The sequence below is a fragment of the Eimeria necatrix genome, genomic scaffold (genome assembly GCF_000499385.1).
Source record: "Eimeria necatrix Houghton genomic scaffold, Enh_scaff337, whole genome shotgun sequence".
In the NCBI taxonomy this organism is placed as follows: Eukaryota; Apicomplexa; class Conoidasida; order Eucoccidiorida; family Eimeriidae; genus Eimeria; species Eimeria necatrix.
In genome coordinates this window covers 13,123-36,743 of record NW_013655334.1, presented here as the reverse complement: position 1 = coordinate 36,743, position 23,621 = coordinate 13,123, and the positions used below count along the sequence as shown (strand labels likewise).

General features: G+C 60.0%; 6 protein-coding genes across 6 annotated transcripts; 2 read left to right on the top strand and 4 right to left on the bottom strand.

Moving 5' to 3' along the window:
• Window positions 1-250: 250 nt before the first annotated feature.
• Window positions 251-2,134, bottom strand: ENH_00044820 (WD-40 repeat protein, putative; the record flags this gene model as incomplete). The annotated part of the gene is made up of 4 exons (XM_013585464.1): window positions 251-713; window positions 983-1,508; window positions 1,680-1,854; window positions 2,096-2,134. 4 exons carry the CDS (start codon window positions 2,132-2,134, stop codon window positions 251-253), a joined length of 1,203 nt encoding a protein of 400 aa, XP_013440918.1.
• A 43-nt stretch (window positions 2,135-2,177) lies between these two features.
• ENH_00044810 (hypothetical protein, conserved) lies at window positions 2,178-5,917 on the top strand (the record flags this gene model as incomplete). Its single annotated transcript, XM_013585463.1, has 4 exons — window positions 2,178-2,667; window positions 2,916-3,068; window positions 4,296-4,606; window positions 5,690-5,917. 4 exons carry the CDS (start codon window positions 2,178-2,180, stop codon window positions 5,915-5,917), a joined length of 1,182 nt encoding a protein of 393 aa, XP_013440917.1.
• A 1,244-nt stretch (window positions 5,918-7,161) lies between these two features.
• On the bottom strand, window positions 7,162-9,102 carry ENH_00044800 (hypothetical protein; the record flags this gene model as incomplete). Its single annotated transcript, XM_013585462.1, has 1 exon — window positions 7,162-9,102. A coding segment is annotated over one exon (1,941 nt), but the record flags the coding sequence as incomplete, so codon positions are not given.
• Window positions 9,103-10,607: 1,505 nt separating this feature from the next.
• Window positions 10,608-13,088, top strand: ENH_00044790 (PRP38 family domain-containing protein, putative; the record flags this gene model as incomplete). Its single annotated transcript, XM_013585461.1, has 1 exon — window positions 10,608-13,088. One exon carries the CDS (start codon window positions 10,608-10,610, stop codon window positions 13,086-13,088), a length of 2,481 nt encoding a protein of 826 aa, XP_013440915.1.
• Window positions 13,089-13,402: 314 nt separating this feature from the next.
• ENH_00044780 (hypothetical protein, conserved) lies at window positions 13,403-13,966 on the bottom strand (the record flags this gene model as incomplete). The annotated part of the gene is made up of 2 exons (XM_013585460.1): window positions 13,403-13,614; window positions 13,834-13,966. 2 exons carry the CDS (start codon window positions 13,964-13,966, stop codon window positions 13,403-13,405), a joined length of 345 nt encoding a protein of 114 aa, XP_013440914.1.
• A 1,608-nt stretch (window positions 13,967-15,574) lies between these two features.
• Window positions 15,575-23,547, bottom strand: ENH_00044770 (hypothetical protein, conserved; the record flags this gene model as incomplete). Its single annotated transcript, XM_013585459.1, has 6 exons — window positions 15,575-16,431; window positions 16,520-21,421; window positions 21,534-21,588; window positions 21,817-21,953; window positions 22,018-22,579; window positions 23,446-23,547. 6 exons carry the CDS (start codon window positions 23,545-23,547, stop codon window positions 15,575-15,577), a joined length of 6,615 nt encoding a protein of 2,204 aa, XP_013440913.1.
• Between the last annotated feature and the right edge of the window lie 74 nt (window positions 23,548-23,621).

Below are 23,621 nucleotides of genomic sequence, written 5' to 3'. Positions count from 1 at the left end.
CTTAACCCCCCCCCCAAACCCCAAACCCCAAACCCTAAACCCTAAACCCCAAACCCTAAACCCTAAACCCTAAACCCTAAACCCTAAACCCTCACAGTGCCGTCTGCGCTAGCCGTGGCGAGGTAATAGCCGTTTTCGGAAAAAGCCAACTGGCTGATTTTGTCGGAGTGCCCCTGCAGCGCCGCGCGCTGCTCCTGGACTTTCAAGTCCCAAATATAAACGCTGCCGTTGCTGCCGCCAGCCCCCAGGATCATCCCGTCGGGGTGGAACCCCACCGCCGTGTACTGCGCACACACGCTGCTGCTGCTGCTGCTGCTGCTGCTGCTGCTGCTGCTGCTGCTGCTGCTGCTGCTGCTGCTGCTGGTGCTGGTGCTGCGGGGGACGCAGGGGATTGCAAGCCGCTGCTCCCGACAAGCGCGCTACACTTGCTGCTGCTGCTACTGCTGCTGCTGCTGCTGCTGCTGCTGCTGCTGCTGCTGCTGCTGCTGCTGCTGCTGCTGCTGCTGGTGCGTACCTGGCAAGGAAGGTCCCTGTAGACCCCGAGGTAGCGGCCCTCCTGGAAGCCAATGAAGGCCCAAGTCTTGTCAGCAGCAACAGCAGCAAAGTAATCCCCCAGGGGGTGCAGCGCGAGAGCTGAGACTTCTCCGCGCTGTTTGCGCAAAGTCGCTCCCAAGGAGTAGGAACTCCTGAAGTCCAGAGACCCCCGCCAGATCCTGCGCAGCAGCAGCAGCAGCAGCAGCAGCAGCAGCAGCAGGTGAGTTGTGGGGCCCGCTGCGCGGCTGCTGCTGCCAGCTGTCTGTTGCTGCTGCTGCGCTCCCAGCGCTGTGGCGCTGCAGCAAGCTGCACCGAACTGCAGCCCTCGAGCTGCGCAAACTGAATAAATAAACAAATAAATAAATAAACAAATAAATAAATAAATAAATTAATTAATTAATTAATTAATTAATTAATTAAATGGAGAAGTAAAGCGCGCAGCGCGGACTTGACGGTCTTGTCGTCGGAGCCCGACACCAGCAGCGGCTGCTGCGGGTGCAGCAGGAAGCAGCGACAAGCCTTGCTGTGGGCCTGGACTTTTTCCAATTGTTTTTTATTTTTTAAATCAAAAAAGACAACAGCTCCATCAGCTCCTGAGGAGACACTAATCACTTCTCCCTTGCCGCTGCCCACGCCGCTGGCTGCTGCAGCGCCGCCTTCGCCCGCTGCTGCTGCTGCTGCAGCAGCAGCAGCAGCAGCGGGAGAGCCGCCCGCAGCAGCAGCAGCAGCTGCTGCTGCTGCGCCCCCCTCCCCGCTGCTGCTGAAGACTGCAGCGTGGCGAGCAGCATTTGTGTCTGCTGTCACCCGGAAAACTCCTCTTGCTGCTGCTGAGTGCAGCGGCAGCGACAAAGTGCAGCGGAAGTCAGCAGCAGCAGCAGCAGGAGTTACGAAGCCCACTGGCTTCCGCTTCTTCCGCTGGTTCAGCAGCTGCCGCGCCAGCGACTGCATCGCCTCCACCAGCTCCTCGCTTATCCCTGCAGCAGCAGCAGCAGCAGCAGCAGCAGCAGCAGCAGCAGCAGCGGCAGCGGCGGCGGCACGAATGAGCTGTGGGACGAGGCGAGGCCGCGGGAGGGAGACCAGAATGCATTTGCTGCTGCTGCTGCACCTGCTGCTGCTGCTGCTTCGGCTGCTGCTGGCGAACTCACCGAGGTCTGCTTCTGCGCCGTCTGCTGCAGCAGCAGCGGAACGCTGCAGCTGCAGCACGAGCTGCTGCTGCTGCTGCAGCTGCTGCCTTGCTGCATCTCGCTCCTTCAGCAGCCGCGCAATCACCCTTGTCGCGGCGTCTTGCTGATACAGCGCATGCGCCAGCTGCTTCCTAACCTGCGGAAGCAGCAGCAGCAGCAGCAGCAGCAGCAGCAGCCTCTAAGCTCCACTGGCAGCAGCAGCAGCCATGGCGATCTAAAGCAGCAGAACAAGAGAAGGCAGCAGCAGCAGCAGCAGCGCATCCGCAAGCTCCGACAGCTGCAACGCCGGGAGCAGCAGCAGCAGCAGCTGCTGCAGCAGCACGCGTCCGAGGATACTGACAGCAGCAGCAGCAGCAGCAGCAGCAGCAGCAGCAAACCTGTTCGAGGTGGGTCTTGAGCAAAAAGGCCTCCGACATAAGAGAGTCCCACTCCGTCTGCAGGCAGCTGAGAAGCCCCGGAATGGACGAGGCGGACAGCGGCCTGGGCTTCACCGTAGGGTTTGCTGCAGCAGCAGCAGCAGCAGCAGCAGCAGCAGCAGCGCGCGGAGCATCAGCAGCAGCCCGCGGAGCAGCGCCAGCAGCCCGCGGAGCAGCAGCAGCAGCAGCAGGACGCAAACCCGCACCAGCGCCGGCAGCACGCGCAGCAGCAGCAGGAAGCACAGCAGCAGCAGCAGCAGCAGCAGCAGCAGCAGCAGCAGGACGCACTTTTGATGGGAAGCAAGTCCTGCTGCTGCAGCTGCGCCCCGGAGACGGGGCAGCAGCCAGTAGCAGCAATGTGCTTCATAATGAGTCTCTTTTCATAAATCAAATTTGTCTTGGGACAAAAAACTGCTTCGTCCGGGACTTCCCCGGTCACCGCGCACACGAGCGACATCCTGCAGCAGCAGCAGCAGCAGCAGCAGCAGCAGCAGCAGCAGCAGCAGCAGCACGGCGCGGCTTTCAGTCGATTCGTTATTTTATTTACTTCCAACCATTACTTAATTTTATTAATATTAATATTCTTATTATTATTAATTAATTAATTAATTAATTAATTAATTAATTAGTGTTTTAATTAACTCGGCAGCAAAATAAATATTATCAATTCAGCAGCAAAACATTTGCTGCACAAAAAGACACAAAGAGAGAAAGCGAAAAGAAATAAAAAAGAAATTAATTTGAAATGCCACTCAGCAGTGAAGGGTGGAGAATGTTGCAGACAATGCATGCAGCCAAATCAGCAGCAACTGCTGCTGTGCTGCAGCAGCAGCAGCAGCAGCAACTGCTGATGTGCTGCAGCAGCAGCAGCAGCAGCAACTACTGCTGTGCAGCAGCAGCAGCAAAGAAGAAGACACAGCCATTTATATTTCACGTCAGAGAGCCAGTCAAAACAATGCAGTGTCCATACACCCCAACGCAGGGCCGCGTCTCTGCCTGCGGCAGCAGCAGCCCACGTAACAGCAGCAGCAGCAGCAGCAGCAGCTGCTGCTGCTGCTGCTGCTGCAGCTGCTGCTACTGAAACGCCCAGAAAGGCGTTCGGCTCTGTAGGAACAATAGCTATAGCTGCAACCAGCGGCAGCGGCGGCATCAGCAGCCACTGCAGCAGCAGCAGCAGCAGCAGCAGCTGCTGCTGCTGCTGCTGCTCTCTGCCTCTTGCGGTGTTGCTTTTCTCACTTTGTTCAGCAGCGGCAAATGATATATGAGCTGCATGCAGAACCAGATTAGCCCTGTTTGGTTCCTCAAGATCTTGCTGGGGACGATCCTGCTGCTGCTCCCGCTGCTGCTGCTGCTGCTGCTGCTGCTGCTGCCTCTACGGCCTGCTGCTGCTGCAACAAAAGGTCCCGCTGCAGCTTTAATAGCCACAGAAACAGTTGATAAGAAAATAGAGTTTCCCGAATGGCGTTGCTGCTCACAAAGTTCGCCCGAGCAGGCCAGGCTGCGGCTGCTGTTGCTGCTGCATGCGCTGTTGCTGCTGCTGCTGCTGCAGCAGCAGCAGTAGCAGCAGCAGCCGGCAGCAGCTTAACGCAACGTGCGTAAACGCATACTGTCTGCGTTTTGACTATTCAATTTAAGTTATTTCTTAATATTATATTAATTTTCAACATTTTCGATTCATTAAGCGCTGTTGCTGCAGCAGCTTTGGCTGCTGCTGCTGCTGCTGCTGCTGCTGCTGCTGTTCTGGTGCAGCACAGCCGCTCCGCTCCTTTCGCCTTAGGTGGTTCTCAGGGGCCCCAGGGGCCCCCCGGCTGCATGCAGCAAAAGCACTGAAGGCGCAGCAGCAAATAAATTAATATTTGCTTCGTTTTATCTATTTTCTGAGGAGTAGATACACCTCAACTGAAGCAGCAGCAACAGCAGCAGGAAGCGCAGCAGCGGCGGACGGTGCAGCAGCAGCAGCAGCAACTCCCACCACCGAGAAACACCAGCAGCAGCAGCAGCAGCAGCAGCAGCAGCAGCAGCAGCCCTGAGCAGACAGCCGTCCCCTTCATGGTGTCTTACGGCCTGCGGACCGTTCTGGCTGCTGCTGCACACACACACACACGGATTCAGGGTTTAGGGTTTAGGGTTTAGGGTTTAGGGTTTAGGGTTTAGGGTTTAGGGATGGCTTCTGGGAAGGGGGGCGCTGCCCTCATAGAGAAGCGCGTGGAGGAGCAGGTGCTGCGGGCGCTGCAGGAGAAGGAAGCAGCAATAGATGCAGCACTGCAGCAGCAGCAGCAGCAGCAGCAGCAGCAGCAGCAGCGGCGGCAGCAGCGGGAAGAGGACTCAGAAGACGAGCTCGAGAGAATCCGGCAGCAAAGAAAAAAGCTGCTGCAGCAGCAGCAGCAGCTGCTGCAGGAGGGCCACGGCACAGTCACAGAGCTGCACGAGGAGAAGCAGTTCTTCGAGCTCGCCAAGAAGTCCAAACTCCTAGTAAACCCTAAACCCTAAACCCTAAACCCTAAACCCTAGCTCCCCAAAGGCCATTAGCTGCTGCAGGCTGCTGCTGCGGCTCCGCTTGTCCGCCGCTGCGAGCCCAAACCCTAGCCCCCGCCCGCCCCAAACCCCAAACCCTAAACCCCAAACCCTAAACCCTAAACCCTAAACCCTAAACCCTAAACCCTCGGTGGCTGTTCGAGGGTTTAGGTGCTGCTGTTCTTCCGCCCCACCTTTGCCCTCCTGGAAAAGCTCTGGGCCGTTTGGAGGGACTTTGCAAAAAGAAACCTCTCAATTAGGGTTTGCGCAATTGACGCGGAAAAGGCCCCTTTCCTCGCCGAACGTAAACCCTAAACCCTAAACCCTAAACCCTAGTTCTTAAACCCTAAACCCTAAACCCTCGCCAGTCCCGCGGCTCCCCACGCTGCGAGACCGCCGCCTCTAGCCCTCCACAGCGAACTGGTTAGCTGCCAGCTAGCTAGCTAGCTAGCTAGCTACTATAGTGGCTAGCTAGCTAGCTAGCTGGCTAACTTTTCACCTTCATAGCTAGCTAGCTAGCTAATCAACTAGCGAGCTAGCCGCGTGCCTGTGAAGCCTAGCCAGCTAGCTAGCTAGCTAGCTAGCTAGCTAGCCATCTGACTAGCTAGCTGGCTAGCTAGCTAGCTATCTGACTAGCTAGCTAGCTAGCTATCTGACTACCTAGCTAGCTAGCTATCTGACTAGCTAGCTAGCTAGCTAGCTAGCTAGCTGGCAGGTTGGATGGCTTCCTGGATAACGCAGGAGGAAGTGTGGGTTTGTATTTGCAGGGCTAAAAATCTGGTGTCTCCCCACTGTGAGTTAATTAGGGCTTAGGGTTTAGGGTTTAGGGTTTAGGGTTTAGGGTTTGGGGTTTGCGCCTGCAAGGGATTGCTGGTTTGCTTTCTTCTTGCAAACCCTAAACCCTAAAAGCGTGTTTGGGCGCGCAGGCTGTTCTTGTGCGCGATGGGAAAACAGAGCATTCGATCATCGGCCTTGACGAGATAGGAGGTGGGGGTTTAGGGTTTAGGGTTTAGGGTTTAGGGTTTAGGGTTTAGGGTTTAGGCTTTGGGGAAGTCTTGCTGCTGCGCTCTCTGTCTCGCAACAACTCCGCAGCGGCAGCAGCAACAGCAGGAACCACAGCAGCTGCACCTGCAGCGGCAGCAAGAGCAGCCGCAGCAGCAGCAACAGCAGCAGCAGCAGCAGCAGCAGCAGCAGCAGCAGCAGCAGCAGCAGCAGCAGCAGCACGTTTGTGTTGTGCTTCTGCTTCATCAGGCGAGCGCTTTGACGTAACTAGCCTTGAAGAGGCTATGAGGAAACACAAGATGCTGCCCCCTGAGTAGTTAACTTTGCAGCAGCAGCAGCTGCTGCAGCAGCAGCAGCAGCTGCAGCAGCAGCAGCTGCTGCTGCTGCTGCCGCTGTGGGGAGCGTTTTCTGTGGGATTGTTTTTTGAGTTATTTGCTGCTGCCAACACCGAACAAGATCGGGCCAGCGGCAGCCTTTAGGCTAGCTGGTAGCTAGCTAGCTGTGTGGCTAGCTGTGTGGCTAGCTGCTAGCTAGCTGTGTGGCTAGCTGTGTGGCTAGCTGCTAGCTAGCTGTGTGGCTAGCTGCGCGGCGAGCTGCCAGCTAGCTATGTGGCCAGCTGCGTGGCTAGCTGCCAGTTAGCTGTGTGGCTAGCTGAGGCTAGCTATGGTGGCTAGCTGCGGTGGCTAGCTGCCAGCTAGCTGTGAGGCCTATTTGTGATGGCTAGCTGTAATGGCCAGTTGTGTGGCTAGCTGCGATGGCTAGCTGGGGCTGGCCACCCCCGCCAATGGTGGCTAGCTGCGCAGCTAGCGCTGATGTGTGGCTGCAGCTAGCTGTGGCTAGCTGTAGCTAGCTGTAGCTAGCTGTCGCTAGCAGTTAGCTGTGGCTCGCTGTGGCTAGCTGTGGCTAGCTGTAGCTAGCTGTGCTCAGCTGTGGCTAGCTCCCGCGGCGGCCAGGAGGTTTACAGCCAAACCCTAAACCCTAAACCCTAAACCCTGAAGGCACTGCATCTTCAAGGATTGCTGCCCCTCCCTTTTCTACGTAGGAACGGCGCAGCAGCAGCAGCAGCAGCAGCAGCAGCAGCAGGTGATGCTGCGGCTCTGCTGCTGCTGCTCACAGAGTTTGCGGCAGTGCTAGGTATAGGGTACAACTGCTGTTGTTGCTGCCGCTGCTGCTGCTAAGTTCCGACGCTCTTAGCGGCACTAATTTGCTGCTGCTCGACGGCAGCAGCAGCAGCAGCTGCTGCTGCTGCTGTTTCTGCTGCTGCTGCTAGTTCTGCCATTAAAATACATTTCTGTTTAGGCGGAAATCTTCAAAGACACGGGAAGACGAGGTGTACATACACCTCGGGCTTTGCAGGAGCGGCGCTGCACTTGCTGCAGCAGCTGCAGTTGCTGCAGTTGCTGCAGCAGCAGCAGCAAGTGCAACAGCAGCAGCAACAGCAACAGCAGCAGCAGCTCTGCTGCTGCTGCTGCGCCTAAGGCAGGATCTCGACTGCTCACGCAGCCTACTGCCTATCCTGGCTGCTTGATTCGCGGCTGCTGTGTCTGCTGCTGCTGCTGCTGCTGCTGCTGCTGCTGCTGCTGCAGGCGCAGCAAGTGCTGCAGCTCTTCTTCTTCTCGCCAGCCCCAAACAATCCCTTTTGCTTTTTTGTATTTTGTTACTACCGGGTCATCTGAGAGCAGCAAAGACACGGCGTGGCTGTCGCAACAGCGTGCATGCGCGCCAGCCTCGCTGCTGCTGCTGCTGCTGCTGCTTGTGCTGCTGCTGCTGCTGCTTGTGCTGCTGCTGCTGCTGCTGCTGTTGGCGATGCTGCTGCTGCAGGGGCCGAAGAGGTCCTGAGCGACCTGCAGCACCCCGTCCTCAGTCAACGGCTGCTGCAGTGCCCGTTTGACGCGGCTTCGCTTCTCCTGCTGCTGCTGCTGCTGCTGCTGCTGCTGCTGCTGCTTCTGCAGCTCGCTTGGTTCTAGGAGGCCAAGGGCAGCAGCAGCAGCTTCCAGCAGCGCCAAGCTCGGGTCTGTCTCTTCCTCAGAGTCGCACTTAGAAGAGTCCGCGCTGCTGCTGAAGCCGCTGTCCTCGTCGTGCTGCTGCTGCTGCTGCTGCTGCTGCTGCTGCTGCTGCTGCTGCTGCTGCTTGCTGCGGCGGCGTTGTCGCTTGAGGCTTCCCACTGCCCGCAGCTTTACGGTGTATGGACGCCTCTTTGAAGAAAAGGGGACCGACTTGGCGTTGCTGCTGCTGCTGCTGCTGCTGCTGCTGCTGCTCTGGAGGCTGCTGTTGCTGCCGCCGTTGCTGCTGACAGTGCTGCTGCTGCTCTGCTGCGTCTGTTGCTGCGGCTGCAGGTCGTCTTGCTGCTGCAGCTTCTGCAGCAGCTCTTGCAGCACGGCGTCCTCCTCAACCACCGTGCGTGCAGCAGCAGCAGCAGCAGCAGCAGCAGCAGCGTCGCCCTCCGCCTCCGCGTCTCCCTCAGCAGCAGCAGCAGCAGCAGCAGCAGGATTGAAGGGCGTGAAGTCCTTGCACACAACGTCAAACACAGCAGCAGCAGCAGCAAGCCCCAACTCTCTCAAGGCCCGCCAGCAGCAGCGCTCGTGCTGCTTGCTGCTGCATGCAATGACAGCAGTGTTGCGCAGCGCGCCCACGTACATGTCAGTGGGGCCCGGCAGCTTTGCTGCTGCTGCTGCTGCTGCTGCTGCTGCTGCTCCCACAGCCAGCGCAGCAAGTGTCTCTTTCCCCCGAGACAGGGCCACTTCAATGAAAGAATAAGGCAAATAAAGAAGGCCTTCGCAGCCCCGCTGGCTGCATGCGCTGGGCAGCAGCCTGCTGCTGCTGCTGCTGCTGCTGCTGCTGCTGCTGCTGCTGCTGGGGGTCAAGGCTCCCCCGGGCGAGCTGCCGACGCTGCCCTCTTCAAATTGAGCAGCAGCAGCAGCAGCAGCAGCAGTCACTCCTGCTGCTGCTGCGGCTGCTGCTGCTGGCGATGCGTTGGCGCTGTTCAACGGAGATTCCTTGGCCGCGGGCTGCTGCTGCTCTTGCTGCTGCTGCTGCTGCTGCTGCTGCTGTTGCTGCTGCTGCTGCTGCTGCCAAAGCTCGTAGTGGCCCTTGTAGCCGCAGTTGCAGAGCGGCGGAAGAAAACTCAGAACGCCCGCGTGCGGCAGCGGCAGCGGCGGCAGCCCTCGCTGCTGCTGCTGCTGCTGCTGCTGCTGCTGCTGCTGCTGCTGCTTTAAGTCTGCTTCTTGCCTGCGGAAGTGGCGCTGCTCCCAAGCGCGCAGCATGTTTTCTGCTGCTTCTGGGTCCGGCGATAGTGGGGAAGGGCAGCCTGCCGTGGGTCCTGCTGCTGCTGCTGCTGCTTCTGCTGCTGCTGCTGGGGGGCACAAGCTCGCTGCAGCAGCAGCAGCAGCAGCAGCAACAGCATCCGCAGGGCCAGTCGTTGCTGCGTCTGCCGGCGGCACTGCACACAGCATGTTCACCTGACGCACGCAGTGCAGTTCCCAGCTGCTGCTGCTGCTGCTGCTGCTGCTGCTGTTGCTGCTGCTGCTGTTGCTGCTGCTGGTCCTGCTGCTTGAAGCGCCACCACCCTGAGCAGCAGCAGCAGCAGCAGCAGCAGCAGCGCAGCAGGGAGCTGTCTCCACAGCTTGAGGGTTCACCAGGAATTCCCACCAGTCCCCAAAAGCAGCAACAGGGGAGGCCCAAATGTGCTTCTCTTGCTGCTGCTGCTGCAGCAGCTCCTTCAGCTGCTCTTCATGCAGCTGCCACGGGTCTTTGCCTTTTGCTTCTGCTGCTGCAGCAGCTGCTGCTGCTCGCCATGTTGCTGCTGCTGCGGCGGCGCCTAGCGCTGGGCCCGAGCTGCCTGCTGCTGGCTCCCCCCCAGTCTGGATTTGCTGCTGCTGCTGCTGCTGCCCTTGCTGCTGCTGCTGCTGCTGCTGCTGCTGCACCGCCCAGCAATCACACTTGCGAGAGGAAGACTTCTGGCCAGTGGACTCGCAGCGGCAGCAGCAGCAGCACCTGTAGACGGCTCCGCTGCTGCTGCTGCTGCTGCTGCTGCCAATGCTGCTAATGCTGCTGCCGCTGCTGCTGCTGCTGCTGCTGCTCCTAGCGCGTTCGAGGGCAGCTGCTGCCTCTCCTCTCACGACGTAGACATCCGCTGCCTCTGCTGCTGCTGCTGCTGCTGCTGCTGCTGCGTCCCCACTGAGCGCAGCAGCTGCTTCTTCTGCTGCTTTTGTTGCTGCTGCTCTTCTCGCCGCGGATTGCTGCTGCAGCTGCTGCAGCTGCTGCGGCAGACTAAACCACTGCAGCACTTCTAGCCCAAAAGACACTCCAGAGGCCCAGGAGGCCGGCAGCTGCAGCAGCAGCGGCTCGTCAAGTTGCTGCTGCTGCTGCTGCTGCTGCTGCAGACACACGGAGGCGAGCACTAGCTGCTTGCTGCTGCTGCTGAGCAGCAGGGTTTAGTGTTTAGAGTGTTTAGGGTTTAGGGTTTAGGGTTTGGGGTTTAGTGGCTGAGACTTAGGGTTTGCTGGCTCACGAGAATTCGCCGGAGGGTAGGAGGTGCTGCGACGCAAATGGTGGGTTCTGCAGAGGCGGTTTTGCTGCTGCTGTTGCTGCTGCTGCTGCTGTTGCTGCTGCTGCTGTTGCTGCTGTTGCTGCTGTTGCTGCTGCTACTGCTGTTCTCGCCCTTGATGTTGATTGGGCCTGCAAGCGAAGTAGCCATTCTGAAGCATTTGTGGAGGCGCTGCTGAGGGTCCTGTGGTTCTTCTTGCTGCTGCTGCTGCTGCTGCTGCTGCTGCATGCAGGCTTGTGCAGCAGCAGCAGCTGCAGCAGCAGCAACTGGCGTGGAGGTGTGGCGGCCAGTTGGGCCTCGAGTGCGGCCTCCTGTCAAAGAACTCCAGAAAACATCCGCCCGAGCTTCTCATTTGCTGCTGACTGGCTGCTGCTGCTGCTGCTGCTGCTGCTGCTGCTGCTGGTTGCCTGCATGCAGCAGCTGCAGAGAGCCGCTCGGACAGCAGCAGGTGGCGTCTGCAGCAGCAGCAGCAGCAGCAGGCCTTCGCAGCAATTCCAAAGTTATCTTTTACAAAGTTTATCTTTTTATTTTGCTTCAGGTCTCGCGAGGGCTTCCCTGCCTCGGGTGGCGCTGCTCTCTGCTGCTGCGCCGCAGCAGCAGCAGCAGCAGCAGCAGCAGCAGCAGCAACAAAGCGCCGCCGCTGCCTGTCCGCGTCCTTTCCCGCAACAACACCAGCACCACCACCACCACCAGCAGCAGCAGCAGCTGCTGCCCCCCCAGCAGCAGCAGCAGCAGCTGCTGCAGCAGCCCCCCCTCCCCCAGCAGCAGCAGCAGCAGCAGCAGCAGCAAATGGCGAACCGGACGGACGCGAGTGCGTTGGCGGTGCACGGGAAGAACCCGCAGCTGCTGTTCAGCCGCATAGTTCGTCGGAAAGTCTACGAGAGCTTCTTCTGGAAAGAAGAGTGTTTTGCTGCAACAGCAGCAACAGTGGTGGAGCTTGCTGCTGCGCTGCAGTACGTGGGGGGGACTTTCGGGGGCATTCGCGCTGCTTCCCCCTTCCTCTGTCTTGTCCTCAAGCTGCTGCAGCTGCAGCCCGAGAAGCAGATTATTTTGGAGTTCATAAAACAAGAAGACTTTAAATATCTGAGAGCAGTTGGGGCTTTTTATTTCCGCCTTGTGGGGCCCAGCGCTGAGGTGTACGTACACCTGGAGCCCCTGCTGGCGGACTACCGGAAGCTGCGGCTGCGGCTGCCCGACGGGAGCTTTCGGGTGTCTTTTATGGACGAGTTTGTGGACGACTGTTTGCGGAAAAGAAGTCTATTTGATGTGGATTTGCCTCCTTTAGTGCAGCGGCAGGTTTTCGTGCTGCAGCAGCTGCTGCAGCCGCTGCGGCCCTCCGCGCTGGAGGTGGAAGCAGCAGCAGCAGCAGCAGCAGCAGCGGGCGGCGCTGCTGCAGCAGCAGCGGCGCTCACGGACGCGCAGGCACACGCGCTGCTGCTCAGCAAACGGCTGCTGCAGCAGCAGCAGCAAAAGCTGCAGCAGCGCGTGCTGCAGCAGCGGCAGCTGCAGCAGCAGCAGCAGCGCGAGAAGGAAGCAGCAAGACAGGCGCGGCTGCTCGAACGCGAAAACGCCCCCGACGACAGACGGAGGAGACCCGAAGAGCAGCAGCAAAAGGAGACACTTAAGGAGACAAATAAGGAGACAAATAAAGAAATTAATAATAAAGAAATTAATAATAAAGATTTTAATTATTTCAATAAAGAGTTCTGCAAAGATAGCAATAAAGCAGGCCTTCTCGAAGCCAAACGCGCACTCGGCGAACGAGCAGCAGACACCCCTGCTGCTGCTGCTGCTGCTGCTGCTGCTGCTGCGAGGGGAGACAGCTTTGCTGCTGCTGCTGCTGCTGCTGCTGCTAAGGGAGACAGAGGAGACTTCGTCAAGACAGAGAGAGGAGACAGAGGAGACAGAGGAGACAGAGAGAGAGACAGAGACAGAGGAGACAGAGAGAGAGGAGACAGGGGAGAGAAAGGAGACAGAGACAGAGGAGACAAAGGAGTTAAAGGAGACAGAGACAGAGACAGAGGAGACAGAGACAGAGGAGACAGAGACAGAGGAGACAGAGACAGAGGAGACAGAGACAGAGGAGACAGAGAGAGAGGAGACAGAGACAGAGGAGACAGAGACAGAGGAGACAGAGAGAGAGGAGACAAAGAGAGAGACAGAGAGAGAGAGAGAGGAGACAGAGGAGACAAAGAGAGGGACAGAGAGAGAGACAGAGGAGACAGAGACCGAGAGAGAGGAGACAGAGACAGAGACAGAGACAGAGACAGAGATAGGGACAGAGGAGACAGAGACAGAGACAGAGACAGAGATGGGGACAGAGGAGACAGAGATAGGGACAGAGACAGAGATAGGGACAGAGGAGACAGAGATAGGGACAGAGACAGAGATAGGGACAGAGATAGGGACAGAGGAGACAGAGGAGACAGGGAGAGAGGAGACAGAGGAGACAGAGACAGAGAAGGAGACAGGGGAGGAGACAGAGACAAAGGAGACAGAGACCGAACTCGAGACAGAGACAAAGGAGACAGAGGAGACAGAGAAAAAGGAGACAGAGAAAAAGGAGACAGAGAAAAAGGAGACAGAGAAAAAGGAGACAGAGAAAGAAGAGACAGAGAAAGAAGAGACAGAGAGGAGAGGGAGAGGGAAAGGGAAAGAGTGAAAGGAGACAGAAAAAGAGACAGAGAGCTGCGAGAAAGAGACAGGGGAGACAGGGACCGCAGACGCGAGGCCAAGGCCGACAGGAGCCGCAGCAGCAGCAGCAGCAGCAGCAGCAGCAGCAGCAGCAGCAGCAGCAGCAAGCAGGCGGAGAAGCAGAGGGACGGCGAGTTGTCCGTCGCCCAGTGGAATTCTATTCGACAAAATCTGGGACTTAAGCCCCTCAAGCAGTAGTGCACCTGCTGCTGCTGCTGCTGCTGCTGCTGCAGCAGCAGCAGCAGCATTAGCAGCAGCAGCAGCTGCTGCTGCTGCTAATGCCACCCTCTTTTTGGCTATAGAGAGGAAGGACTTTGTAGTTTCTTTTGCTGCAGCAGCAGCAGCTGCTGCTGCTGCAACTGTTTTCTAGTGCATTGTTGTTGGTGCTGCTCGCTTGCTGCTGCAGCGCAGTCGCTGCACAACGTGCTGCTGCTGCTGCTGCAGTTGCTCCTGTCTGCTGCTGCTGCTGCTAAAGTCTCCGCAGCAGCAGCAGCAGCTGCTGCTGCTGCTGCTCAGTCTTTGCCGGGAAGGGGCACGGAGTTGTCGAGCTGGTCTGGGGGAGTGGTCTGCTCGAGGAAGAGCAGCAGCTGCTGCTGCTGCTGCTGCTGCTGCAGCTCTCTTTCGGAGACTGTCTGCCGCCGCCAGTAGCGAACTTCCATTTGTTTGTCCAAAATGAAAGTCCCAGCAGCAACAGTGGAGCCCACCAGCAGCGCCATTGGCAGCCCTGCAGCAGCAAAGCAGCGCGGCCCCACACCTGCTGCTGCTGCTGCTGCTGCTGCTGCTGCTGCAGTGGTGCGTGTCTGCTGCTGCAGCAGTGCGCACGCTGCAGCAGCTGCAGCAGCTGCGGCAGCAGCGGCAGCAGCGGGAGGCAGGAGAGGCGCGTCGGCTCGAGTGCAGGGTTTGGCGGAAACCCTAAACCCTTTTTTAGGGTTTAGGCGCTCACCTGCGCTGAAGAAGCCTGTGCGGCGGTCGAAGCGAAGCACTTTGAACTTGTACCGGGTGTACGTACACCTGAAGCGAGACAGCCGCTGCTGCAGCGACGCAGGCAAAGCCTCCCAGAGCTCCAGCAGCACCATTCCGAGGGTTTAGGGTTTAGGGTTTAGGGTTTAGGGTTTGGGGTTTGGCTTCCGCGTCAGCCCCGCAGCGCCGGCTCGCGCGCCCGACGCCGCGTCCGCCAGCGCCACAAGCTCCGCCGAAAACCCCAAGCATGAATTAGGGTTTAGGGTTTGGGGTTTAGGGTTTAGGGTTTAGGGTTTAGGGTTTAGAGAGAGGCAGGGAGCCGGAGAGGCAGCCGCAGCCAAGCCACGCGAACTGGAAGACTTTGAAGAATAAAATTGAAAATAAAAGTATTTTTCAAAATTAAAAATAAAATAAATATTTATTTTCATGTTAAAGAATATTAAACCCTATTTTAGGGTTTGAGACTTCACCAACGCCTGAGCCCGAGCAGGCGGGGGCCCCCGCCAACAGGACCCCCAGCAGCAGCCGCTGCAGCAGCTGCTGCTGCTGCTGCTATATCCGCTGCTGCTGCTGCTGCTGCAGCAGCAGCAGCATTTCTGGACATATATTTATCTTGCTTGTCTTGTCTTGAAGTCCGCAGCAGATAGTGGGGTGTATGTACACCCCAACTTCGCGCTGCAGAGTCAAGACCAGCAGCTGGGGTGTACGTACACCTCATTGCTGCTGCTGCTGCGACAGCGCTTCTGCAGCTGCTGCGGTGTATGTGCACCTCGATGCTGCAGCAGCAACAGTGCTGCTGCTGCTGCTGCTGCTGTTGCTGCTGCTGCTGCTGCTGTTGCTGCTGCTGCTGCTGCTGCTGCTGCTGCTGCTGCTGGGGCTTCCGCAGACATAACTGCTGCAGCGGAGCTGCCCGTGCTGCTGCTGTCTGTACACCCGACCGCCGCTACGGCTGCGCTGCTGCTGCAGCTGCTGCTGGGGTGTACGTACACCTGAGAGCTACAACAAAGACACTCCAGGAAGCAACTCCCCCCCAACAGCGAGACAGAATGGCTAGCCACAGCTAGCTGCTGCTGCTGCTGCTGCTGCTGGCTAGCCACAGTTGCTGCTGGCTAGCCACAGTTGCTGCTGCCAGCTAGCCACAGCTGCTGCTGCTAGCTAGCCACAGCTGCTGCCAGCTTGCTGGCCTCAGCTAGCTATGGCTAGCTGCAGCTAGCTAGCGGCTCCTAGCCACAACTAACTATGGCTAGCTGCAGCTAGCTCTGCTGCTGCGCACGAGGCCTCCTGGGAGCCCCGCAGCAGCCTTGTGTCCCCTGCCGCCCGTCTAAACCCTAAACCCTAAACCCTAAACCCTAAACCCTAGCGGTCTGTCTGAACTGTCTCCTTTGGCGTTTCTGCTTCCAAGTGTCTCTTCGTGCTGCAGCTGCTACTGCTGTCTGTACAGCGAAGGACCCCACACAAAACCAAAACAAAATCCCGCTGCTGCTGCTGCTGCTCCTGCTGCGCCTGCCGCAGCAGCAGCAGCAGCAGCAGCAGCAGCAGCAACTCGAAGGCGACGCAGCAGCCGGCGCCTTTTCAAAAGAGACAGCACGAGAGACGCACCAGACGCAGCACGCAGCAGCGGCACGCACAGCCTGCTGCTGCTGCTGCTGCCGCTGCTGCTGCTGCTGCTGCTGCTGCTGCTGCTGCTGCTGCTGCTGCAAGAATAGCCAGATAGTAGAACCATCTCACATATAAAACTTCGGCACAGCGCCGTGGGGGGGGGCCCCCTCAGCAGGGCCCAGCACCCCGTAGGGCCCGTTGCGCCTCTGCTGCTGCTGCTGCTGCTGCTGCTGCTGCTGCTGCTGCTGCTGCTGCTGTTGCTGCATGTAAGGCACAAATGAAGGAGGCTGCTGCTGGTCCAAAGCGCCCACGTCGAGCGCGGCTTGTGCTGCAGCAGGAGAAGCCACAGCAGTTCGGCCAGCAGCAGCAGCAGCAGCAGCAGGGTCGCCCCACAGGTCTCGCTCGTGCTGCTGCTGCAGCTGCTGCGCGTAGGAGTTCGTTGCTGCTGCTGCTGCTTGCTGCGTCGTGTGGAAGGAGGGCTGCAGCAGCTGCTGCTGCACGTGGAAAGCGCTCCCTGCCGAAACCCCCGGGAAGTGAGCAGCAGCAGCTGCTGCTGCTGCTGCTGCTGCTGCAGCACCGTACCGTTCGGTATGCGGCTGCTGCGAGGGCGGCAGCCCCCCCTGCACCAGCGCTGCTGCAGTGCCAAACATGTCTTTCGGCCTATTTGCTGCTGCTGCTGCTGCTGCTGCTGCAGTGCGGAAGTGCTGCTGCTGCTGCACGTAGACCGAAGCAGGGTCCCCCCCCTCCGCAACAGCCCCCGCGAGGTGCTGCTGCTGCAGCAGCTGCTGCGCATGCAGCATGTCGGACTGCAGCAGCGGCTGCTGCTGCAGCGCGGGGTGGATTTGCTGCGGGGTGAAGTGCATTGTTCGCGGCTGCGCTTGCTGCTGCAGCTGCTGCTGCAGCTGCTGCTGCAGCGGCAGCAGCTCCTGCGGACCCGCAGCAGAAACCCCAGGGTCTCTGGCCCAGATTGCTGCTATTGTGTCTGGTGCAACACGAGAAGCTGGGGCTGGCTGCGCGAAGTTGCTGCTCCAGAGCGAGAAGCCTGCTGCTGCTGCTGCTGCAGTTCCCACGCCTGCTGCTGCAGTCTTCTGCGAGTGCGGCTGCTGCTGCTGCTGCTGCTGCTGCTGCTGCTGCTGCTGCTGCCCCGCTCGGCGTGGGGTACCAAGGATCTGCTGTCGCCCGCAGCGTCCCGGGGCTGCTGGCGCGGCTCATGCCCGCGTGCTGCTGCTGCTGCTGCTGCTGCTGCGGCAGCGCCAACATCGGGTGCTGCTGCTGCTGCTGCTGCCGCTGCTGCTGCCACTCCTCAATCGTGGACTCAGCCTCCAATGTTGCTGCAGCTTCAACTGCCGCACTCTCGCTGGAGGAAGCCGCAACCTCCGGCTGCTGCTGCTGCTGCTGCTGCTGCTGCTGCTGCCGCAGCTCCTGCTGCTGCTGTCCCACAAACGCTGCTGCGGCAGTTGGGCTGCTGCTCGCAGTAGCACCGGATGGCACAGTCAAAGTCACAGCCGGTTGCTGCTGCAGCTGCAGCTGCTGCTGCTGCTGTTCTGGCTGCGGCTCCTCATGCTGCGTTTCCGGCTGCAGCTGCTGCTGCTGCTGCTGCTGCTGCTGCTGGAGCTGCTCTTGCTGTTCTTGCTGCTGCTGCCGCACCTGCGCCTGTTGGGCGGCCGCGGAGGACGGCGACGAAGGCGTCTCCGGGGAGACTGGCCGTGGCTGCTGCTGCTGCTGCTGCTGCTGCTGTTGCTGCTGCTGCTGCCGCTGCTGCTGCTCACGGCGCCGCGCCTCTCTGCGCTCGTGCTTCTGCTGCTCCAGTCTCTCTTTTCTTTTTTCTTGCTGCTCCTTCCGTTTGTTTCTTACAACTTGGAATCCGTCATCGTCCTCTTCTGCTGCTGCTGCTGCTGCTGCTGCTGCTGCTTCTGCTGCAGCAGCGCCATCAGTCTTTGCTGCTGCTCCGCCAAGGACACCCCGAGCTGCTGCTGCTGCTGCTGCTTCTCCCCTGCGGCCGCCGCCGCGGCCCTTCTTGGCCCACACATGGGTCTCTTGGTTCATATCTGGTGCTGCTGCTGCTGCTGCTGCTGAATCCGCAGCAGCTGCTGCTGCTTGCTGCTGCTGCTGCTGCTGCTCTTTCGGGGGCGACTTGGTCGCCTTGGGCAGCCACACAGCTTGGCTGCCGTGGCGCTTTGTGCTGCCTCCGTGCTGCTGCTGCTGCAGCTGGTGGGAAGCCGCAGGCAGCGGTGCTGCTGCTGCTGCTGCTGCTGCTGCTGCTCCCCCCTCTCTATCTGCTGCTGCTCGCCTGTCTCTCAGAGTGGCGCCAGCAGCAACAGTTCCCCACGCCCTTCTAGTCTCCCCCGCGGGCAGCCGCGGCCTCGCCTTTGCCTCTTCTGCTGCTGCTGCTGCTGTTGCTGTTGCTGTTGTTGCTGCTGCTGCTGCTGCGGAAGCAGCGCGGCTGCCTGCAGCAGCAAGCCCTTGCTGCTTCTCCTTCGCAGCAGCAGCAGCGCCGCGCGCAGTGGAGCTGCGAGAAGCCCCCTGAAGGCCTTCAGGGGAAACATCAACCGCTGCACCCTGTTGCTGCTGCTGCTGCTGCTGCTGCTGCTGCTGCTGCGCCTGGCTCCCCAAGCGGCCGCCTCTTGCTGATCTCCGTTCATTCCGGTGGCTTCTTTCGCCTCTGTCTCGCAAGGCAGCTGCGTGGTGGTCCCCTGCTGCTGCTGCTGCTGCTGCTGCTGCTGGTCCTGCTGCTGCTGCTGCTGCGGCGGTTGCTGTTCCTGTTGCAGTCTTTTGCTGCTGCGCTGCCCTGTGAGGAGCACCAGGCTCGCGAACTGCTGTTCCGTCTCTAGTCGCATGCTGCTGCTGCTGCTGCTGCTGCTGCTGTTGCTGCTGCTGCTGCTGCTGCTGACCAGGCCCAGCCACTGCAGCGCGGCCGCTGTTGCGGCTGCGGCGAGCATCCCTCTGCGTTGCTGCAGCATCTGCTGCGGGCTTGTGTCTGGCATGCGCTGCTGCTGCTGCTGCTGCTGCTGCTGGTGTTGCTGCTGGTTCCGTCGCCGCTGCAGCTGCTGCTGCGGGCGCTGCGTCGTCCTGCTGCTTGGCGCTGCTGCTGCTGTGCGCATGCGCCTTGTGGGTTGCTGCTGCTGCTGCTGCTGCTTCTGCTGCTGCGTCTGGCGCTGGCCACGCAGCAGAATCCTCTCCTGCTGCAGCAGCAAAAGGAACAGCAACAACTTCAGGCCTTTCTCCCCAGCCCCTGGGGGCCTGGGAGCGGCGCCCCTCAGCAGGTGACCCTGCTGCTGCGCTGCTGCTGCTGCTGCTGCTGCTGCTGTGCTGCTCGCCAGCAGCAGAGTCCGCATGCCCCGCGCCGTGGCCCCCTTCCGCCTGGTGGGGCCCGTGGTCTCCTGCTGCTGCGTCGCCGTGCTGCTGCTGCTGCTGCTGCTGCTCTGCTGCAGCAACCCGCAGCTGCGGTCCCCTCGGGAACAGCAGCGCCTTGAAAGACAGATCTGCTGCTGGCCCTACTTTTGCTGCTGCTGCTGCTGCTGCTGCTGGGCGCTGCTTCTGCTGCCCTGCGGCTGTCTTCCATCCAGCAGCTGCTGCTGCCGGCGCCCCTGCTGCTGCTGCTCCTGCCGCGCCTGCTCCTGCTGCTGCTGCTGCTGCAGTTGCTTTGCCGTTTGCTGCTGCTGCTGCTGCTGCAGGCGCAGCAGGGAAGGAGGCGCTGCACACCTGCCACATCTTCCCATTCTTCTGGGGCCCTTTTGCTGCGGGAACAGCCACATACGAGGGTGCCGCAGCAGCAGGTGCTGCTGCCTTTGCTGCTGCTGCTGGCGCTGCTGCTGCTGCTGCTTTCGGTGCTGCTGCTGCTGCCTTTGCTGCTTCTTCGCTCCCTAGTTCTGCTGCAGCTGCGCCGGCAGCTCCTGCTGTCTGCTGATGCGGTCGCTGCTGCGGCTGTACTGGCTGCTCACGCCGCTGCTGCTGTGGCTGCTGCTGCTGCTGCAGCTGTGGCTGCTGCTGTTGCTGCTGCAGCTGTGGCTGCTGCTGCTGCTGCTGCAGCTGTGGCTGCTGCTGCTGCGGCTGCTGCTGCACTTGCTGCTGCGGCTGCTGCTGCTGTGGCTGCACTTGCTGCTGAGGCTGCTGCTGCTGAGGCTGCTGCTGCTGCTCCTTGGCGCCGTCCACCGCAGTGGCATGGGCCCGCCTCCAGCTCTGCGCCCTACTCTGCTGCTGCTGCTGCTGCTGCTGCTGCTGCTGCTGCAGGTCTAAATAGTCCTGGCCGGGGGCCCGCTGGCGGCCCCTGAGGGCCCCCGGCAGAGGCAGCATCCCCCGCGGCAGCTGCTGCTTCACTGGGAGACTTGCTGCTGCAGTGTTGTCTTCAACTAGTGCAGCAGCAAGCCCTGCTGCAGCTCCCGCTGCTGCTGCAGGCTTCCCGTGTTCCTGTTGCTGCTGCTGCTGCAGCAGCGGCGGCTGACGGGCGCCGCTGCGCCACCGCAGCTCCTCACGGGCTGCAGCACCTCTGCTGCTGTCTTGCTGCTGCTGCTGCTGCTGCTGCTGCTGAGCGTCTTGCGGGGGCCGCTGTCTGCGGCTCAGCATATCATCTTGAGCTCTCCCCTGCTGCTGCTGCTGCTGCTGCTGCTGCTGAAACTGCCCGTCTTCTTGCTGCTGCTGGCGCCTATCCCTGGAGGCATTCCTGCGGCTCCGCCAGCTCGCGGGTCCACTGACTCCGTGCTGCTGCTGCTGCTGCTGCTGCTGCTGCTGCTGCTGCTCTTGCTGCTGCTGCGGGTGAGCCGGGGGCGGCGGCGGCAGCTGCAGGCTTGAGGCCTCGCTGGGGTGTCCGTACATTCTTTGCTTCCAGGCTTCCTCAGGCTGCTTCGCGTGCTGCTGCTGCTGCTGCTGCTGCTGCTGCTGCTGCTGCGTTTGCTCCAGGGGTTTCTGCTGCTGCTGCTCTTTCGCAGCGGCGTCGGCGGGCGGCTGCTGCTGCTGCTGCTGCGGAGCCGCTGCAGCAGCAGCAGCAGCACCAGCAGCAGCAAGCCGCGCGTCGAGCTCCTGCAGCTTTTTCAAAGCCCTTTCTCTCATTTCTTTTTCCCTTTCAGCATCTGACCTCAAGCACTCTTCAGCCTGCTGCCGCAGCAGCTCGCGCTGCTGCTGCTGCAGCACTTCCTGCTGCTGCTGCTGCCCCCCGCGGCGGCCCGCCTGCTGCTGCTGCTCCGCTGCTGCTGCTGCTGCTGCAGGGTTGAAAGGCGCAGCCACCAGCGGCGGAAACGCAGCGCTGGGAAGTCCGGAGACGCGGCCCCCAAAGTCTGCTTCCGGGCGAGCAGCAGCAGCAGCAGCAGCAGCAGCAGCAGCAGCAGGGAAGGTCCCGTTGGGCGCAGCGCCGACGAGGCCGGACCCGTTGCTGCTGCTGCTGCTGCTGCTGCTGGGCTTGGCAGCAGCAGCCATGGCGGACTGCAGCTCGTGGAGCTGCTGCAGGCCGACCTTCTTGGGGGCCCCCTGGGGGGCCCCCAAGAAGCCCGCAGCGGGGTCTGCTGCTGCTGCTGCTGCTGCTGCTGCTGCTGCACCTGCGCGCACCAGCTTCGCCTTTGGCCGCCGCACCCGCTGCCGCTCTCTTGACAAATCATTTCGAGCTCTTTCTGCTGCTTCCATTAAATCTGGATAAGCTTCTTCTGAAAGGGGAGCAGCAGCAGCAGCAGCAGCACGAGGGGGGCCTTCGAGCGCAGCAGCAGCAGCAGCAGCAGCAGCAGCAGCAGCAGCGCTGCTGTAGGCCTGCAGCGACGCCGCGCCGTAGCCCGCACGCTCGCCCGCTGCAGCAGCAGCCGCGCCCGGCGGCGCCCCCGCTGCTGCTGCGCCTGCTGCTGCTGCTCCTGCTGCTGCTGCTGCGCCTGCTGCTGCTGCTGCTGCTGCTGCTGCTGGTTCTGCTGCTCCGCTCTTCCACGCAGACCCTGATGGCTTTGCTGTTCCCGCCAGGGTGTTCACAGCGCGCCCCCTCACGCTGACGCTTATGCCTGAAACGCAAACCCTAAACCCTAAACCCTAAACCCTAAACCCTAAACCCTAAACCCTAGCCCCTTAGCCACGCAGCTGCTGCTGCTGCTGCTGCGGCGGCTGCTGCCCTACTGTTCTTCGCAAGACAGCCTCGCAGCCTCCAAGCACTGAGCCCCCAAGCGCCACCCTAAACCCCAAACCCCAAACCCTAAACCCTAAACCCTAAACCCTAAACCCTAAACCCTAGGGCCCCACATTTCCTGCTGTTTTTGGCAATCAGCGTCGAGAGAGAAACACCTCCCCCAAGGCTAAGTCCAGCATCCAGCGAGGGTTGAGCTGCAGCGCAGCAGCAACCGCATGCAAACTCCAAACCCTAAACCCTAAACCCTAAACCCTAAACCCTCGGCGGATGCACCTGGCTCTCGGCTGCAGCTCTTCCTCGCAGTCGTAGCTGCTGCTGCAGCTGCTGCAGCAGCTGCTGCTGCAGCAGCTGCTGCTGCAGCTGCTGCTGCAGTGGCGAGATCAGCGCCGGTGTTTCTGGCACTGTCCGCGCTAAACCCTAAACACTAAACCCTAGGTCCTAAACCCTAAACCCTAAACCCTCAGTGTTTCTTACGGCTCGCAATCGCTGCTGCTGAGTCTGCTGCTGCTGCAGGAGACTTGAGAGCAGCAAAGGAGACAGGGGCAGAAGGAGAAGCAGCGCCAGATGGGCCAGCAGCTGCTGCTGGTTTAACTGCTGCCTCGGGTGCTGCTGCTGCTGTTGCTGCAGCAGCAGCGGGCGCTGCTGCTGCTGGCGCTGCCGCTGCTGCTGGCGCTGCAGGTCCTGCTGCTGCTGGAGACGCTTCTGTCGACCGAGCAGCAGCAGCAGCAGCAGCAGCAGCAGGAGCCCCGGGGGGCGCAGCAAGGGACTTTTTCAGTGCCTCTTGCTGCTCCTGGTGCTGCTGCTGCTGCTGCTGCTGCTGCGGGGTCGGCAGCTTCCACGGGTTGGTGGGAGCCGCGCCGAGCCCGTGAGCTGCTGCTGCAGCACCTGCTGCTGCAGCCCCCCGCTGCTGCTGCTGCTGCTGCTGCGTGCGAACAGCAGCAGCAGACACGGGAGGGAAAAGAACCCCAGCACAAAAAGACTGCCGAGAAACATCTCCTGGGGGCGGCAGCGCCCACTTGCGGGCCACTGGAGGCGCCTGCAGCAGCAGCAGCAGCAGCAGCAGCAGCAGCAGCAGCAGCATGAGCAGCAGCAGCAGCAGCAGCAGCAGCGGCTGCCGCAGTAGTCAGCGGCAGCGGCAGTCGCTGCAGCACCAGCAGCAGCGGCACTAGCACCAGCAGCAACAGTGCAACAGCAGCAGCAGCAGCAGTTTTAGCAGCAGCAGCAGCAGCAAGGGCGGCAGCAGCAGCAGCAGCAGCACGGGCAGCAGCAGCAGCAGCAGGTCGGAGGCACCAGGAAGAGATAGGAGGAGACAAAGCGAAATAAAAAGAAAATAAAAGATTGAAAAATAATAAAAGACTAAAAAGATAAAAAAGGAAATGAAAGATTAAAAAAGATAAAAACTTTAAAAAATAAAAAGAGACGAAAGGAGACAAAAAGAGACAAACAAAAGGAGACTAAAAAGAATTCGAAGGAGACAAAAACGGGATAAAAGAGAGACAAAAAAGGGACAAAAAAGAGACAAAAAAGGGGCAAAAAGGAGACAAAAAAGGGACAAAAAAGAGACAAAAAAGGGGCAAAAAGGAGACAAAAAAGGGACAAAAGGAGACAAAAAGAAAGACAAAAAGGAGACAAAAAAGGGACAAAAGGAGACAAAAAGGAGACAAAAAAGGAGACAGAAAGAAGGGGAAAAAAGGAATGAAAAAAGGGCGAAAAGGCAGCAAAAAGAGACCCGAAGAAGCCCCAAAAGAGCAGCAAAAAGGAGAAAAAAAGGAGACAGAAGCAGCAGCAAAGCAGCAGCAAAGCAGCAGCAGAAAGGAGACAAAAAGAGGCCTCAAAGGGGACAAAAAGGAGAAAAAAAGAGACAAAAAAAGCAAAAAAATAAAAAAAAAAAAAGAAAATTACCTTCCGCAAAAGGTCCTTCGAGTCCGCCACTGTCACGGCTATCTTCACAGGGCGGCTGGCCACGGGGAGGCGCCGCCCGAGTGTGGGGAGTGGGGGCTCCATTGCTGCAGCAGCAGCAGCAGCAGCAGCAGCAGCAGCAGCAGCAGCAGCAGCAGCAGCGGCGGCGGCGGCGGGGG